At 53.7% G+C, this 15,540-nt stretch overlaps 1 protein-coding gene across 1 annotated transcript in view; it reads right to left on the reverse strand.

The window, feature by feature from the left end:
• Window positions 1-1,095: 1,095 nt before the first annotated feature.
• The window catches only part of Prex1 (phosphatidylinositol-3,4,5-trisphosphate dependent Rac exchange factor 1), a 148,625-nt gene continuing 134,180 nt past the window's right edge, over window positions 1,096-15,540 (reverse strand). Inside the window, exons 28-40 of the mRNA XM_034495589.2 lie at window positions 14,868-14,950; window positions 14,666-14,756; window positions 12,419-12,547; window positions 11,133-11,174; window positions 10,036-10,256; window positions 8,682-8,781; window positions 7,795-7,938; window positions 7,579-7,693; window positions 6,175-6,241; window positions 4,949-5,121; window positions 4,127-4,229; window positions 3,859-3,926; window positions 1,096-2,593 (exon numbers count right to left, since the gene is read on the reverse strand). Coding sequence (XP_034351480.1) covers window positions 2,551-2,593; window positions 3,859-3,926; window positions 4,127-4,229; window positions 4,949-5,121; window positions 6,175-6,241; window positions 7,579-7,693; window positions 7,795-7,938; window positions 8,682-8,781; window positions 10,036-10,256; window positions 11,133-11,174; window positions 12,419-12,547; window positions 14,666-14,756; window positions 14,868-14,950 — 1,379 coding nt within the window. The 3' untranslated portion in view covers window positions 1,096-2,550. The remainder of the gene's footprint in view (window positions 2,594-3,858; window positions 3,927-4,126; window positions 4,230-4,948; window positions 5,122-6,174; window positions 6,242-7,578; window positions 7,694-7,794; window positions 7,939-8,681; window positions 8,782-10,035; window positions 10,257-11,132; window positions 11,175-12,418; window positions 12,548-14,665; window positions 14,757-14,867; window positions 14,951-15,540) is intronic.

Raw genomic sequence — 15,540 nt, forward strand, 5'->3', positions numbered from 1 at the left:
ATCTGTGCACAAGTGGAATCCAGATGATCCAGAAGATTCCACCCCATGCCTGAAGCCCTCAGAGAAGCTCTTAGAGGGTTCGGTATGGAATTATTTGAAGCCGGAATTGAGAAGCAAGGCTACCTTCCCATAGAGACCAGCTAGGCCTTTGGAATGGAGGGATGGGTAGACACATGAGGGATGTGAGAAACAAACAGGAGTGTCGTTTTCTAACATGTGGGAAATGAGGGAAGAAAGAGGGAGATAAAGAGGAGGAATGGAAGGAGGAGGTCACACAGGGCTGGCCAAGGACTGCACATCAAATTTAGTCCAAGAAGCAACTGGCTGGGCTGGACCTACAAATCCTGGCAGTTCATGAAGACCACCTCGGCCTAAGCAGAGGAACACCCACAAACATCGTGGGACCCACCTGGGGCCAGGCCTGTGTGCAGCAGGGTGCTCTGGTTAGCCTGTATGGAATCTGTGATGATTGGCATGCCTGTGGCCAGCTTAGATTCCAGGCTTCACTACATTTTTAAAGATTTGTCTATTTTTGTGTATGTGAGTATCTCGCCTACAATGTATACCTGTTACCGCATGTGTGCCTGGTGTCCACAGAGACCAGAAGAGGGCATCTGATCCCCTGGAGCGGGAGTTACAGATGGCTGTGAGCTGCCATGTGGGTCCTCTGGAAGAGCAGCCAGTGCTCTTTTTCCTGAGCGGCCTCTCCAGTCTGTAAGTGAGGGTTTTAAACTCCACTTTTGCTCAGATCCAATGGTCTCAGACACTGCGGCACGCAGTAGTTCTACAGTACTCTGTGGACAAGTCCTGAATCCTGAACACATGAAAAACACCCAGGACAGGGCAGGAAACGTCTAGAAAAATAACACATTCTCTACTGTTAACAACAAATTTGAGAGCTTAGAGTCCAAAATAAGGTTGGAAAACCTCTTAGTTGTTACACGGGCGCTGGTCCTCATTCCTTAGAAGGGAACTGAGGCACAGTGGTTAGCGCTGTAGGCTCAAGGACACCGACAGCCAGAATCTGAGCCACGCTCATGTAGTTGTCTGAGCTGAAACCCATCCGGCGACATCACCAAACAAGCAGACCACACCTTATTTGTATTATATACTGACTTTTAATAATAATAAAAAAATCTATCATGGATTTAATGAAAAGAATCTGTACATTTAAAATAAACCAGGCATGATGCCCTGGCCCTCGGGGCCCTTCCCGGTTCCCCTCAGCAGGGTTAACAGGGGCCCTGGTTCTCTGGATGAACAAAACATATCAACAAAGATGACCGGGTACCAAGAGAAAAGTGGCCCCAGGGGACGGAGGAGACCATACACCCTGAACCCAGCCTTACAGCCAGCCACAGGTGAGAAGGCACCCCCTCTCTCCTCCCATATATGCTGGCAATTCCCTGTCAGTGTCCAGAAGGGGGAGAACAGACAAACAGCCCAGGGTCTTATCTCTCTGGTTCTCTGTCAAGTCCTAAATGCCCTGTTCTGAGATGACAACATCAAAATAAAGGACACACAGCCCAGCCCTAAGCCACAACTAGAGCACCTCTCAAACTCTGGTCCAGTCACTGAAACAACACAGTCCAATGTGAGCTGGACGCTTGGGTGCTGAGGCAGGGGAAGGAACCAGTGGAGCCCGGGAGCCACATCTCACGACCTTTAGATTTTAAAATGGAAATAACAGCGTCTTAAACTTTTTCAATAATTTAGTTCCTTTCGCTTTTTAGTAGAACTGAATAAAGTTGTTGCTACTACTTTATGTTGGTCCCATTAGGCAATATACTTTTCTCTGATATTTAAAGTGTCAAAGACATAATCACAAAAACCCTAGGGGGAGGAGAAAAATCTTGACAACACTAACAATAACAGTAAGAAAAAAAAATACAAAACATAAAACACAGAGATGTTGTGTCATATAAATTAACATCAGAGCCGATCTGGTACCCAGAGTTGGCAGCTCAAATTCCAATGGCGGTGGGTGTTGGAAGCCAGCAGGGTTCACGACTGTCCACGAAGTGACAGCTGTTCAGCCCAGTGTCCTCTCCTGGCAGAGACCAGGCTGTCCCAAGTCAACTGTGCCAGTTAGTAAGGGGCAGGAGGCATGTCCAGAAGCTTCAGTCAGGACAGGAAACAGGTAGGGTCTCCTGGAATGTGGGCCCAGGACGAACCCAGGTTCAAAGTGCAGCTTTACCGTCTGAGGAGCAGGGTCTGCAGGCCTCCACCTGCCGGACCCTGTGACCTTTCCCTGTGTAGGGGACCTGGGTGAGTGCAGGCATCCAGGCCCCAGCTACATTCATCAGCTCTGGGGGACCCAAGCAGCCCGCAGGCTTTAGGCATAAGAATGGAGAATCTGCCAGCCCAGCGGTGATCAGCCAGTCCAGACAGAGGATGTGCACAGAGGCTTGTCCTGGACGGTGGCAGCGGGGTCAGCTGGGTAGGTCTTGACACAGCTATGGCAGAAGCCTCAGGTCCCCTCGCGGCCCCTCTGTGTCCTCTCACACCGCAGCTGCAGAGGCAGTGGCTGAGCAGGGAGCATGTTGGTTTTCAGAGGTCTCCATCCACCGGAGGCTGGCACAGGCGGTAGAGGCTGGCAGACAGAGGCGGAGAGCGTGAGGAGGGACTGCATGGCCACCACATGTGGCTAGTTCCCCTTCTACTGCGACAAGCAACCCACACCCAGAAGAATACATAGAGTAGTAAGTCCTGAACCTGCCCTTAGCACCTTGTCCCCTCTCAGAGGCGGATCCTGTTCCTCTAGAGCAGTTTTTCTCAACCTGTGGGTCTCTCAACCCCTTTGGATATCCTGCACATCAGATGTTTACATTGTAATTCATAACAGTAGCAAAGTTACAGTTACAAAGTAGCAACACACAGCATCTGTGATACAGGGTCGTAGCATTAGGAAGGCTGAGAACCACGGCTCTAGAGGCAGGCGAGGTGTTTCCAAATGGTGTGTGTATTTGGGTGCATACAGGGTATATTGGGAGCCTGTCTGCTTGTAGCCTTGACGGCTCCTTGGATTTGGAAGAACTGTAGAGTGGAGACACTGCAGAATACCGTCAATCTTCATTGTGTGCTGGGCTTCAAGGAGAGGCAGCCATAGAGAGGGATGATTTTAGGGGGAGGGAGGCCACTGTGGTGAACTGGAGTGACCAAAGCCACATATGACATGGTTAAATGTCTAAGCCTAGACTGTCCGGGGCCAGCTCTGCTATTAGCTTTGTGACCTTGGGCAAGATACTGAACATCTCTGGGCCTCTATATGCCCACCTGCCAATGAGGGTCTCAGCAGAGCCTTGTTCACAGGGCTGCTGCAGGGGTCAACTGGATTTATGAGAGGGCAGATGACACTGTCCCTGGACAGGACAGGCACCATGAAAGTATGAAGACAAGTTAAGAGCAAGAGAACATGGCAGACCAAAGGACATGAACAGGATGCGGGGAGTGGTCACCAAGGCCCTGATTAGGAATATGCTGGGGTTCTGGGGGACACTGTCACTGAGAAACTCTGTCCAAAGCCACCACTCAGAACTCCTGAGCAGTAAGGGATAGCAGAGTGGGCAGGGACTGAGGAGTCATGATCCCCTGAGGGGCTGCAGGAGCTGGTAGCTAATGACACAAGACTGGACTGACAGAGTCACCATAGCGGTGACAAAGGAACCTAACCGCCACTCAGGGGCTGGGCAGCAGTCAGGTAGCAGGCCAGCGTGGCTCCCGGAGATCCCAGAGTGAGAGGTAGCCCCACAGAACACTAGGATTCTGTTTGGGGTGAGACCAGGAGTCTGATGCCAAGCAGGCCTGGTCCTTCCTGGAAGAGAGCACTGGGCTGGGAGGGGGTGGGTGGCCACTTACCGTGGTGCACCTTGGGGCATGGGGTCCTTGATGCGGAGGTTTTTGGCCAGAATCTCCACTCGGGGGCCCTAGAAGGAAAACCACTGTCACGCCTGGAACTCAGGGCACAGGGGGAAACAGCGAGCCAGGTTGGGAAGCAAATGTGAATAGCCGAGACTGACTGAGCAAGGTGTCTGGGGCTGAGGAGGACTGGTCCTAAGATGACCCACATCCCACAAGGCTAAGCTCAGGGTCCCTAAGCCACGCTGTCCACCGCAGGTGATCTCACCTGTTTGCGCATGATGTCCGTGGCCTGCATGACACACTTGGGCAGCAGCCCGTGACTCCGCGCCAGGATGGCTGCTTGTTCCAAGGACACACTCAGGGTGCTCCTGCAGTGGGTGAAGAAAGAAGTAAGACAAGGGTCGCTTCTTATTCACCACGTCTCCCTTCCTCCCACTATCTCCAGGTGTCCACTGTCTCCCAGGGAAGTTCCCGGACCCTCCCACCCAGTCGTCCTTTCATCATCCCTGTCTCCTCGGTACACACTACCCACGCCCCTGAGACTGGATTGGAAGACAGACCTCTAGGATTCTCAATCTACAGCTCCATCCAGTCACCTTGAGCCCTGTACCTCAGTTTCTCTAACTGTAACGCACCAGGCCTCCCCTGACACAGTGTGCCATGCCTGCACTGTAAGACACTCAGCAGTTGCTCTCCTTTCCACAGACATGAGGACCACAAATGTATCCAGACATGTCTGGGTATTCCTAGCAGAGGACACGCTTGCCGGCTGAGAACTCCAAGAGAGCGCCACACTGTCTTAACAGTTACAAGGAGACAGCAGCTCCCCTGGGTGGACGCTGGCAAGATGGCCTGCTCATGGTGAGTGTCTCCTTTCTCAATTGGCCAGAATCAGGACAGGGCATGGTGTTCCCAGGCTCACTGACCCTGGCCACTCCATTTCAGAGATAGGTAAGCCAAGGCCCAGAATATGGGCACTGCAGCGCCCAGATTTGAACCCAGCCCTCCCACCTGTGTGGGTGAGTCCCCAACTTCCCAGAGCCTACCCAGCCCCGCTATGTCCCATGCAGCCTTGGCTCAGGCTCACCGCTGCATGCCGGTGCCACACATGGTGATCTGACACGCCCCCAGGCGATAGCAGAGCTCAGAGGAGACGGGGATGAGACCGGCGCCCAGGCTCCCGGCAGCACCAGCTTTGGGGTGCACGAAGGACTTCATGAGGCGGTAGAGCTCATCCAGGGCGTTGATGGGACGTATCAGCTGCAAGGGATGTGACAGATGTCCAGGAGAGGCCTGCAGCCCTGAGACCTCCACTGGCCTTCTCGGACATCCTTCTAATCCAGCTGTTACACAGCTGTCTTCACAGCACCCTTTTCAGGCCTCAAGAACCATCAGCAGCCCCCCACTACCCTGTAGGTTAGCATTCAGTGTTTACTGTTTCAGTTCTGACCTTCCAAACTGGCTCTGTCCCAGCCCCACCTAAGCCTAAGCAGGTGACCTGTTTTAGCCTCTCTAAACCTGTCACAACTAGTTTAAGTGGCCACTCTCCAAGTGGCAAGTCCAAGGGCTGGACCAAAGTGACAAGCTGTTCTTCATACTGTCTCCCTTGACCGTGTACCATTACGATCCTCTGGTCTGTATCCAACACACTACAGAATCCCCAAAGATGGCACCCACACTCCTCAGAGCTCACAGCCTCTGAGCCCCACGGCCAGTTCCTCACAACCTTTTCCAAGTTCTAGGCCTGCCTGGGCCTGGGGAGCCAGGAGACCCAGAGAGATGCATTGTGGGTGAGAGACAGAGGGACATAACCCACTCAGGGCTACCATGACACAAAAGAACTGAGCCCCAGCTAGGTCTCAGAGCATCCATCTCTCACAAGCAGCTGGAGCCTGTCTTGTCATTGTCCTTAGGACCAAAGGGGCACTATACTGGTAAGAACGGACATGACACTTGCTCGCAGTTAAAGGGTTAAGAAATAGCATCACCTCTAGTTTCGATGGAAGAAATTCTGATTTCTAAATGCCTGGCAAGAATCTGAAGCAAAAGGATGCCACGTGAAGCCATACTTAGCGTGGCATTCACCATTCGGATCCTTAGGGGTCTCAGCTCAAGAAATGGGATAATGTGTTCATCAGAGAGTCCCAAGTGAAAGAGGCTGGCAAGAGCGTGTCACCTAGGAAGTCCTAGGAGGAGGGAACAAGCTGACAGGGGTTGCAGGGGCTTTGGGGGCCTCTGGGCCTGATTCTGGTTAGAGCAGACTCAGCCTGTAGTGACCCCACCCTGCCCAAGCTTCCAGGGACAGCAGCACACCTGGTCGATCTTCACAGCTGTGGTGCCGGCATCCGTGGGGAGGTTGGACCGCTCCAGGTAGAACGCCCTGAAGGAAACGGACAAGCCTGAGGATCCTGCCACTACACACACATGCTCTGCCCCAGCTCTCCCGTGCCCCGGGTCCTGGCACCTACAGCTACCGCCCTGTACCCTCCCCAGACTCTCAAAAGGAGGTCACTGAGTGCCCACAGTCACCTGCTCCTCCAGTGACCCCAGGGAAGCCAGAAAGGTTCTCTGGGCTCCACCGCCACCTCTGCCTTCCCGCCCTGGACAACAGCCCAGCGCCCTGCTCCTCCACCCCCATTCCTGATTCCTCTTCTCTAAACATTCAACAATTGGCACAAAACTGTTCTGGTTTACCAGCTTGTGGTCTTTCTCACCCTCTATATCCTTCTAGACAGGGCCAACCAGAAAACATTGACCCTTTTAACCAGAGAGTCCTTGTCTTCTGTCATTCACAGAAGTTGAGGGGTGGGAAGGGAAAGCTACAAAGAATTCTGGAAGAAATTGTCTTGGCTGTGTGTGAATAAAACTTTATTTATACATAAGGGGTGAGCTTGATTTGATGACCCAGCCTTGACAGAATAAGCGTTCATGAAGAACAGGATGGCTTCCCAGGTCCCAGGGCAGTGCAGGGCCCACAGAAAGTCTCTATGAACACCCTGGGCAGATGCAGGATAGACAGAAGACAAGAATTAAGGTGTAAATTGTGTGCTGGGTCTTAGTGCCTAGTAAATGTGCAGAAACTTCGTTTTCCAATCTGCAAATGGTCAAAGGGGACCTGGGAAGAGAGTGCCCCTCTCCATGGTAGCAGGCCCCTGTTCTCTCTCTCCTTGGTATTGCAGGGAAAGCAATGAAAGAGGCTGTGTTTGGGAGCCTGGTCTGGGGGTCTGGTAAAGGCGAGACTGTGGGTGTGTGGGTGTATGGTCAGGGTGTGGTTGCAGGCATGGCTGTGGGTAGCTGTCGTGGGAGTCTCAGATCTTAGCTGTTTTCCTGGGTCCAGCTCTTCTCCCTCTGGGCAAGGTTCTATCTACTGCTCTCTCTACCTCTCTCTGAAAGTTCTCCTCAGAGTAAGACCCAGTGCTAGGAGCCTAAAGATCCCAGAAGCAACCGTCCCTACTAGTTCTTCCCTGCACTGGGAGTAATGGGCTAAAGAGACTGAGTTCATCTGTCTTGTGTGACCTGGTGCAGGCTGTGTGGGCCTCAGTGTACTCAGTTGTTCAATGGGTTAGCAGTGGCCTCCATGCACAGTGCTATATGTGTTCCAGAGGGTTAGGCTTGCCCATGGCCTTGCATGATGTGTCTACACCCTGTAGGTTCCCCACCCCTACCCCAGAGCCTGTACCCTCCCTTACCCGCCCCCTCTCAGCCCACGTCAGCTACCTGAGCTTTCTATAGTACTGCTGCACCTTCTCCAGGGACTGTGCGTTGATCTCCCGCTGCAGCTCCTCTGCAGCCTGGCTTCCTGGAGGTGGCGGCCCTTCTACATTCTCCAGAGCTGTGAAGGAAGGCATGGGAGGGTGGGTGCTGGGCCCTAGGGTGCTCAGTGGTCCTGCCTACGCCCCTCCCCCATCCAGGTGCCTCAGCCTGGCTGCTCACCTTTTGTGAACAGCACGGTGTGCAGCCTGAGGCTGGCCCCACCCTCCAGGCGAGAGGGCAGCCTGGAGAAGTGGAAGCCATCCAGGTAGAAGACTACCTTCAGCGCCTGCCTGCTGCCCTCGATGTGGTAGAAGACGTTGGTGTCTGTGGAAGCAAAGCAGGGTGGTTCACTAAGGAGGCCAGAGGGGAGTCCCCACACAGCTGCTCCCAAACTGCATAGGGCCTCCTTCCTCATGGGCCAGAGTGGCACTCCAGAGGGTTAACCTTATACTTCCAGCCCTGACTCACAGGGGTAACCTCAGACTCTCCTGTCTTCCCAGCCTCGAGGTGGCATGCTGGGACTTCTATGGTTGACATCTGAGGCTTCCCTACCCTAACATCTCAGCAGCATCAAGCCTCTCCCCCCAACCCCCTCGACCCTGTGCTTAGCTTTGAACAGCCCTAGGCGGCCTCCAGACCTGTCTGTGATGACCTCCCCTTTCACCAGCTTCCACAGCTCCTGTCTCCCCAATGCTTTACTCTTAGCCCCGCCCCTGAGCAGAACTGGCCGTAGTGTCTTCAACCTCCCCGACCCAGCCCTGTGACTCCCTTGCCTGGCAGCTCAGAGCAAAGGCCCTGTAGCTTATCAACACCCATAAGGAAGAATTATGGCTGACAAACATGACTCAGCCCATGCCTGTACCAGGCAGGCATCACTAATCGATCACTGCTTCTCCCTGAGCCCAACTCAGCCTGCACATAGGTAGCTGCTGTCAGCTGAAGAGTCTCAAGCTTGGGAGGTTTGAAGCACTGGAGACTGGTCTACTTGGCTGCTAGCCTGGCAGGAGAGGAAAGCCAGTGTGGCTCTGAGCAGCCTGACTCAGGGCAGGAAGGGACAGTTCACTCACTGGCCACAGAATTCTCATCCAGCTGCTTAAAGGAGAAGGTGACATTGTCCAGTTCCGACAGCGTCACCCAGATGTCCTCCAGCATGGTCCGTTCCTCCTTCTGCAGGGAGAGGTGGTGGGGAAGGAGACTCAGACGGGTGTGGCTCTACACAGGACATCATGATTCATCCCACCGCCTGTCCTGTACCCCATATGGGTCAGAACTCAGTTCTGCTCTGCCTTGCTGTGTGGCCCCAGTAAAGCTACACCAAGTACCATCCAAAGCGCAGGCAACACCATGAGCACACACACTTCCTTTCTTTGGGCCCCCACACCTGTTCTGTACCCCTTTCTCAAGGCCATCCAGATCCTGGTCCTCTTTCCCCACCCAGCCGCCATGACTGCCTGGACACACTCAGTCTGCTTCTGTCCAGCCTCCCAGCCAACACCCACTTCCAGTCAGGGCCATTCCCACCAGGACATCTCAGAGGGTTTTCTCTCCATCTAGTGTCCTAACTGCCTCTCTCCAAGGTCACACGCTTCCTAAAACTTAACCCGGATCACATGAGTCCCCTGTCCTTCTGCTTCTGAGTCACCTTCCACCTGCAGACCACCCCACCAGCCTTGCTTTCCCTGCCTGTCCCCACTGGCCACACGGGCCTCTGCCCAGGGCCTTTGCACATGCTGTTCCTCTGCGTACTCTTCCTCAGACCTCCATGTTGGCTGGCAGAAATCATGGATCAAAAGTCGCCTCCCCACAAAGTCTGGCCACTTCCTCCAGAGAACCTCCAAGGTCTTTTGGACTTTCTCTCCTCTCTGTCTACTTCTGTAGGAAATAAGCTGCAGACCCAGCGGCCAGCTCAGTACTGGTGACATCACTGAATCTGGTGTTCCATTCTGAGAGGTTAGAGAGGGTTGCCGTCTGGTGGGGCAAGAGGCAGATCTCTGAAGACCGGCAGCAGTGCCCATTAGTGGTCAGCAGGGGGCGATCTGGAGCTGTGCTGCCCGTGGGCTCCCTGAGGTAATCTCAGGAACCACATGTACTGAAGCTGCTATTGGATGCTGAGCCAGCACCCCTGCCCTCCATACATGCACTAGATGCAAGTGATATTCTCTCCCTCCCTGGACTCCTCAGCTGCCAGCCCAGACTGTCATGAGACACCTGCTTGCTGCTTAGAACCACGGGTCTTTTCTGTCTGTCTGCCTCTCTTCTCCAGGACGCCACAGGGCACAGGAACTATTGTTCATGCAGAAAGTCCAACACCTAACAGTAAATGCTCAGCAAATCACTGCCGCATGAACCCCTTGGTGAACCAGAGCCGAGAGTACCCGAAATAGTGTCTCTCCCGTGCTGCCAATGACCTGGGCCGCTTACCACGGTGGCCGGTGCCAGCAGAGACTGCCAGTGCAGCAGGACACCCGTGGCCGCCACCTGCTCCAGCCACTTGCGGCTGGCGTCTCTGCTGCTCTCTTCATACTCGCCGTTGTTGTTGTAGCGGTAATCGAGGGCGGCCAGCAGCTGCTCGGAGAAGGTGCACACGGCGGCCACCAGGGCCTGACAGAAGACAGCATCCCTACGCTGCTGCAGCTCTGTGTCTGTGGGAGGTGCGGCGGCCTCTGGGTGAGTGGTACTGTGCCAACGGCATCTCCACCCTCAACACCCAAACCCAGGACCCGGCACGCCCACGGGGGGCCTGTGGAGAATTCTGAATGGACAAATCGGTTGCCCAAAGCCAGTTCTGAAAAAATAAATTCTTCAAAAGAAGACAGATCTGCCCCAAATCTCACTCTCCCACTGCCCATATGCCTGCTTCCTGAAGAAACAAATGTCTGGTTCAACATTTGTTTAAGGCCGACACTTGTCCAAACCCTGTCCCATCTGCCTTATAGTGACTCACGGGACACCTCAGCTTTGGCCACATGAACACTGGCAGTACTAAGCTGCACACTCAAGACTTGTCTCAGGAATGCTCTCCCCCTGCCTCACCTCCCCATGTTCTGTCCCCACTGGCCAATGTCAGGCAGTTGGTAATCTGTATAAGAGTAGGCACATGTACACATGCACATGCGTGTACTCAGGTGTACAATGTGAGCACGTGACCACGCGCACGCGCACAAAGGCATCCTGCAGCTCCATCCTCCATTATCCAGGGCTTGGCTCTACTGACTCAGGGCCTTTGCTCCTCACCCTCCGTCTTCCACCAGTCTCCCTGCCAACACCCACCAGGCCTAATAGGTAGCACTAAATAGGGCTCATGTTCCCTAGGACCTGAGACCAGTCCCCTGCCCGACCCCGGAGGAAAAGGTGAGGTTCAAGCAGTTCTCAGTGAGACTGAGAGCCAAGGCTACCTCCCCAGTGCAGGTGCTGAGGGATCCATTGAGATGCTGTTGGCCAGCGAGGGACAGCACCCCACCCTGGGGCCATAGCACCTACTGTGCCTCCCAGGGGCCCCTTCAAAGCCCCATTCCTACCTGTGCATTTCAGCAGAGCCAGAAGCAGCTGGTTCTTTCCATCTGAAAGGAGGAAAGAGAAAGGAGATGGCTGAGCAGAGCTGACAAAAGTGGTGGCAAGCCAGTGCCTATAGCACAGGGCTCTAGCCCCTCACAGAGGCGGTGGTACTTGAACTGTGCTCAATGAATTCTGGGTAAGTTCCAGAGCCCCTGGATGTCAGAGATGGAGGCCCTGTATCCTCATCAGAGGTCTGTGTTGGGGTAACCTCTTGTACATCTTGTGAAGGTGTGTCTCTGTGTATTCAACGGTTAATTCTGTACCCACAGAGAGCTATGGGTTTCCTATTTTGTAAATAGAAAACTTGCTGAGTGGCTTAATAAGAAACTGACAGCCAATGGCTGGGCAGGAAGGGGAAGGCGGAACTTTGGTCAGAGGGAAGGTCTCTGGGAAGAGTCCTGAGAGATTCACCCTCGGGACGTGGAGAGGAACAGAGGTGCTACAGACAAGAGAGAGGTAAAGAACCAGCCCTGTGGCAGGGCGTAGCGCTAGAATAGTCAGGATAATGTAGATGGGCCAGCTGAGAGTCTGCCCAGCTATATTCCTGAGCTGTAATAAATATTAATAAGTCTCTGTGCCATTTAACCACTGAAGAGTACGAGGAAGTCCTGCTATGCAGCTGAGAGCAGATAAGAAGGGATTCCTTGGTGGCAGTCAGGTCCCAGGCTCATGCTAGTAACCTACTTCTGTTTAGGAACCAGGTAGCTTGGCTTGAGACAGCCACACCTCTGTAATTCCTTCCTCCTGTTCCTGCCCCAGGCCCCAGGAGCCTGAATCAGGTGCCCAAAGGCTCAACTAGGTAAACGACGTATGTCAAGCAGACATTAGTATAAGCACCTGAAATCCTCACACAAGTGTGGCCACAGGGCAGCTGGCCACTAAGGTATCAGGACTTTCTCATATCCCTGACAAGTCAGACCAGTGGCTCCAATCTGTGACAATCAATGACAAGCAGAGACCCAAATGGAATCCAGTTTTAGAAGTGGAGAAGGAAGGAAGCCAGAATACCAGCCTCCTGACTACAAGACACCTCAGTAGGAATGGCTTCCATTTCCAGGGCTCCTCCAGTCACAAAGACAGCCCAGGGCCTCAGCAGGTCAGGACATTCACTAGGAAAGGGCTCAGCTGCTCTGTCCCTCCCTAGACACGAAGACAGGGCCACACAGCTAAGCCCTGTCCAGACAAAACCACGGTCTATACTCAGAACCAAAGGCCACCAACATGTGTGGCACCCTCTGTACCCACGGACCTTCCACATATCGCTGGATGTTGTCCACCAGAGTCCTGATGGAGCTGGGCAGGTTCCAAGGGTCCTCTTGGATGCTGATCTGGATCAAGTTCCGCCCTCGGACCGTGCATTCTTCTTTCTGTTTGAACTCTGGGGCAGCAAAGGAGCACGAGTGGGTGAGGTCAGGAGAGGGCTGGAGGTAGCTCAGAAGAACGGTGGCACAACTGCCTGCCCATCCCGTCTCCAGGTCACAAGGCTCACTACCCTATGTCAAGGTAACTGACGGGACTCATGGGTATTCATTCACAGGTCGTACAAGGCAAAACCAAGGGAGGCATCCCAGCCCAGGATCCATAACAGACATCCTTAATCAACCTCCGCACTCCCTCCCTGTCTCCCCACAGCTACAACCAACCCACTACAGACATGACTAATCGATCACAGCTGGTTCTCCTAGAGCTGGAAACTGAAGCTACAGGCTCCTCAGGTATTACCTCAAAGCCATAACCAACTGAGCCGGCAGATGAGTGGTAGACCAGTAGTCTTTCCCTACACAGAAGCAGCAGCCCAAGCTTAGAGCAGGAAAGAGATGGAATTTATCTAAGGTCAGTCATTAAATCTGCCCTGGGCAGGACCAGTCAAAAGTCAGGCAGACACTGGACCCTATCCTTTTCCCTGTTTGGGTTTCTGAGACCCCTGTGGCTGTGCCCTCCATGTCACCTCTGGCTTCAGAGGCCCATCACTGGGTGGCACCCCTGAGATAGTCCAAGGGCTCCCAATCCTCTGCTAAACCTCATCCTATGGGAAGATGGCTGCCTATCTGAATCCGGTCTCCTATACACAGTGGGTGACCCCAGAGGTCTGGAGAGCACTGACTCATCTCAAGGTCACAGTGTCCAGAGCAGGCCTGGAATAAGCTGGAATCAGTTTACTGGTGCCTTGGTGCAAAAACGAACAGATGGATGGGTGGGTGGATAAGCGGATGTGGGTTTGTGGGTAGACGGTGAACGTGGGTGTGAGTGGGTGGGAGGGCGGCGGATGGACTGCAGTTGTGTAGGTGGAGAATGAATAGGTAGGAGGGTGTAAGTAGGTGGGTGAAGGGCAGAGACGAGTGCATGGATGGATGGAGGGGTGGAGGGATGGATGGAGGGATGGAAGGAAGGATGGAAGGAAGGAGGGATGGAAGGAGGGATGGAAGGAGGGAGGGGGACGGAGGGCTGGATGGGAGGTGGGTGATGGACAGATGGCTGGTCAGAGGGTAGGTCATGCATAGGGATGGATGGAAGGTAGGTGGGTGGGCAGATGATGACGGAGGGAGGGAGGGAGAGATGGACAGAGGGTGGGTTATGATGGGTGGATAGATGGATGGACAGATGGATACATGGATGGACAGATGGATGGTAGATGCACAGGTACAGGTAGATGGATAGGTGGGTGTGCGGGTAGGCAGATGAATAGAGGGTGGATGATGAAGAATGCAGGGAGGGAGGGCTAGTGAATGTATAGATAGATGTATAGAGAGAGACAGATGCAGGGCAGATGGGTAGGATGTGAGGGAATGCTGGGTAAGCAGATGGAGAGATGGTGCATGATGGATGGGGGAGGGGCAGAGCGTGAGTAGGGAAATGTGTAGACAGACGAGGGTGGGTGAGTGGATGTGGGGTGAATGGGTCGGGAGGGAGACAACTACACGGCGTGAATGTGTAAACGGGAGGGTCACGGATGCTTCCTACCCCCACCCCTCAATCTGACGCCACGGAGGCCTTAGCAAGTCCTTCCCTCAGGAATCCCTCTCAAGGACGCTCTGAGCAGGCACTGGGACCAACATGTGCAGAAGACGCTTTTGGTGTTGTCTCCGTCATATCTGCGGCTTTGATTTATTGTTAGTGAGTAACACGCTGTGCTGGTTTCTCAGCTCCATGGAGGTTAACGTGACACTTATGAAACTAAGTTTCTAATAGGGAGAGTTTCGTTTTTAAGTTACAACAGCTATAAAACTGACCGTAAATAAAAATGATTTACACTGTAATGTACACAAACTCTGTGCGTCAGACTCAGGGTAGACAGTGTGATGACTGAGACCATGCTCCAGGCTATCCTCCTGCCTCACCCCACAGGCCCAGGAAAAAATAAGAAAAAAAAAAATTCCAGGCTCAGTCTGAATAAATACAAGAGTGACCTGGCTCTGGCTCACGGGCTCTCCCTTAGCTGTGCTGCAGAGGAGGGACAGAGACCTGCATGTGGCCATGGCCTTCCAAGGCCCCTCACCTTGCCAGCTGTGCTCCATGGGGAAATGCCTGGTCTCCTCAAACGCCCTGTTCATCACAGGCCCCTTGAGCAGGGCATGGATGGAGTCCACCTAGGGACAAGAAGGTTCCGTGAGTGCAGGAAGGGCCTGACACCCACGGCGTGGCCCCTCCCCTCCCCCAGCGTGGTCAGAGCGCAGGGCACAGTGGGGCCAAGGTCCTACCTGGTTGAAGAGATGTTCCAGACAGCCGTGAAGCTTGTCCTGCTTGTCGGAGGGGATTCGCATGTCACAGGGCAGTTCGTCCCCTAACAAAGAAGGGACCGTATATATCATCCGCCACAGCTGTCCCACCTCACGCCTTCCTGAGGAGTTACCATGGCTACAGAGACGCAGACCCACAGAGGATATGGATGTGACAAGCTCAGGCCCCAGACAAGGCCTTGGATAGTGAGCCCTTTACCCCTGTGAGCCTCCGTTTTGTCCTGGGCATCCACGTCTTGTAGGATTAGCAGCCGGTGACAGCCAGGGAGAGGGACTGATCCACTGTCCAGCTAGTCCTCCCTTCCCCCGATTTCTTTCTTTTTTTAAAAAAAGGCATTTAATTACATCTATTTATTTTGCTGGGGTGGCTGTGGTGCTCAGGTGGGGATCAGAGGACAACCTGGAGTCTGTTTTCTCCTCCACCGTGTACGTCCAAGAAATCAAACTCAGATTATGGGACTGGACAGCACATACCGTCTCACACTGAGACACTGCACTGGCCTCTCTTGATTTCCAAGATGATCTCACTCTGTATACCCAGGCTGGCCTCTTAACTCAGTTGTAGCCCAGGCTAGCCTCAAATTTCCAGCAACCCTTCTACCTCATCCTCCCAAGTGGCAAAAGTCAGCAAGCC

This window comes from Arvicanthis niloticus, chromosome 2 (genome assembly GCF_011762505.2).
Source record: "Arvicanthis niloticus isolate mArvNil1 chromosome 2, mArvNil1.pat.X, whole genome shotgun sequence".
Taxonomy (NCBI): Eukaryota; Metazoa; Chordata; class Mammalia; order Rodentia; family Muridae; genus Arvicanthis; species Arvicanthis niloticus.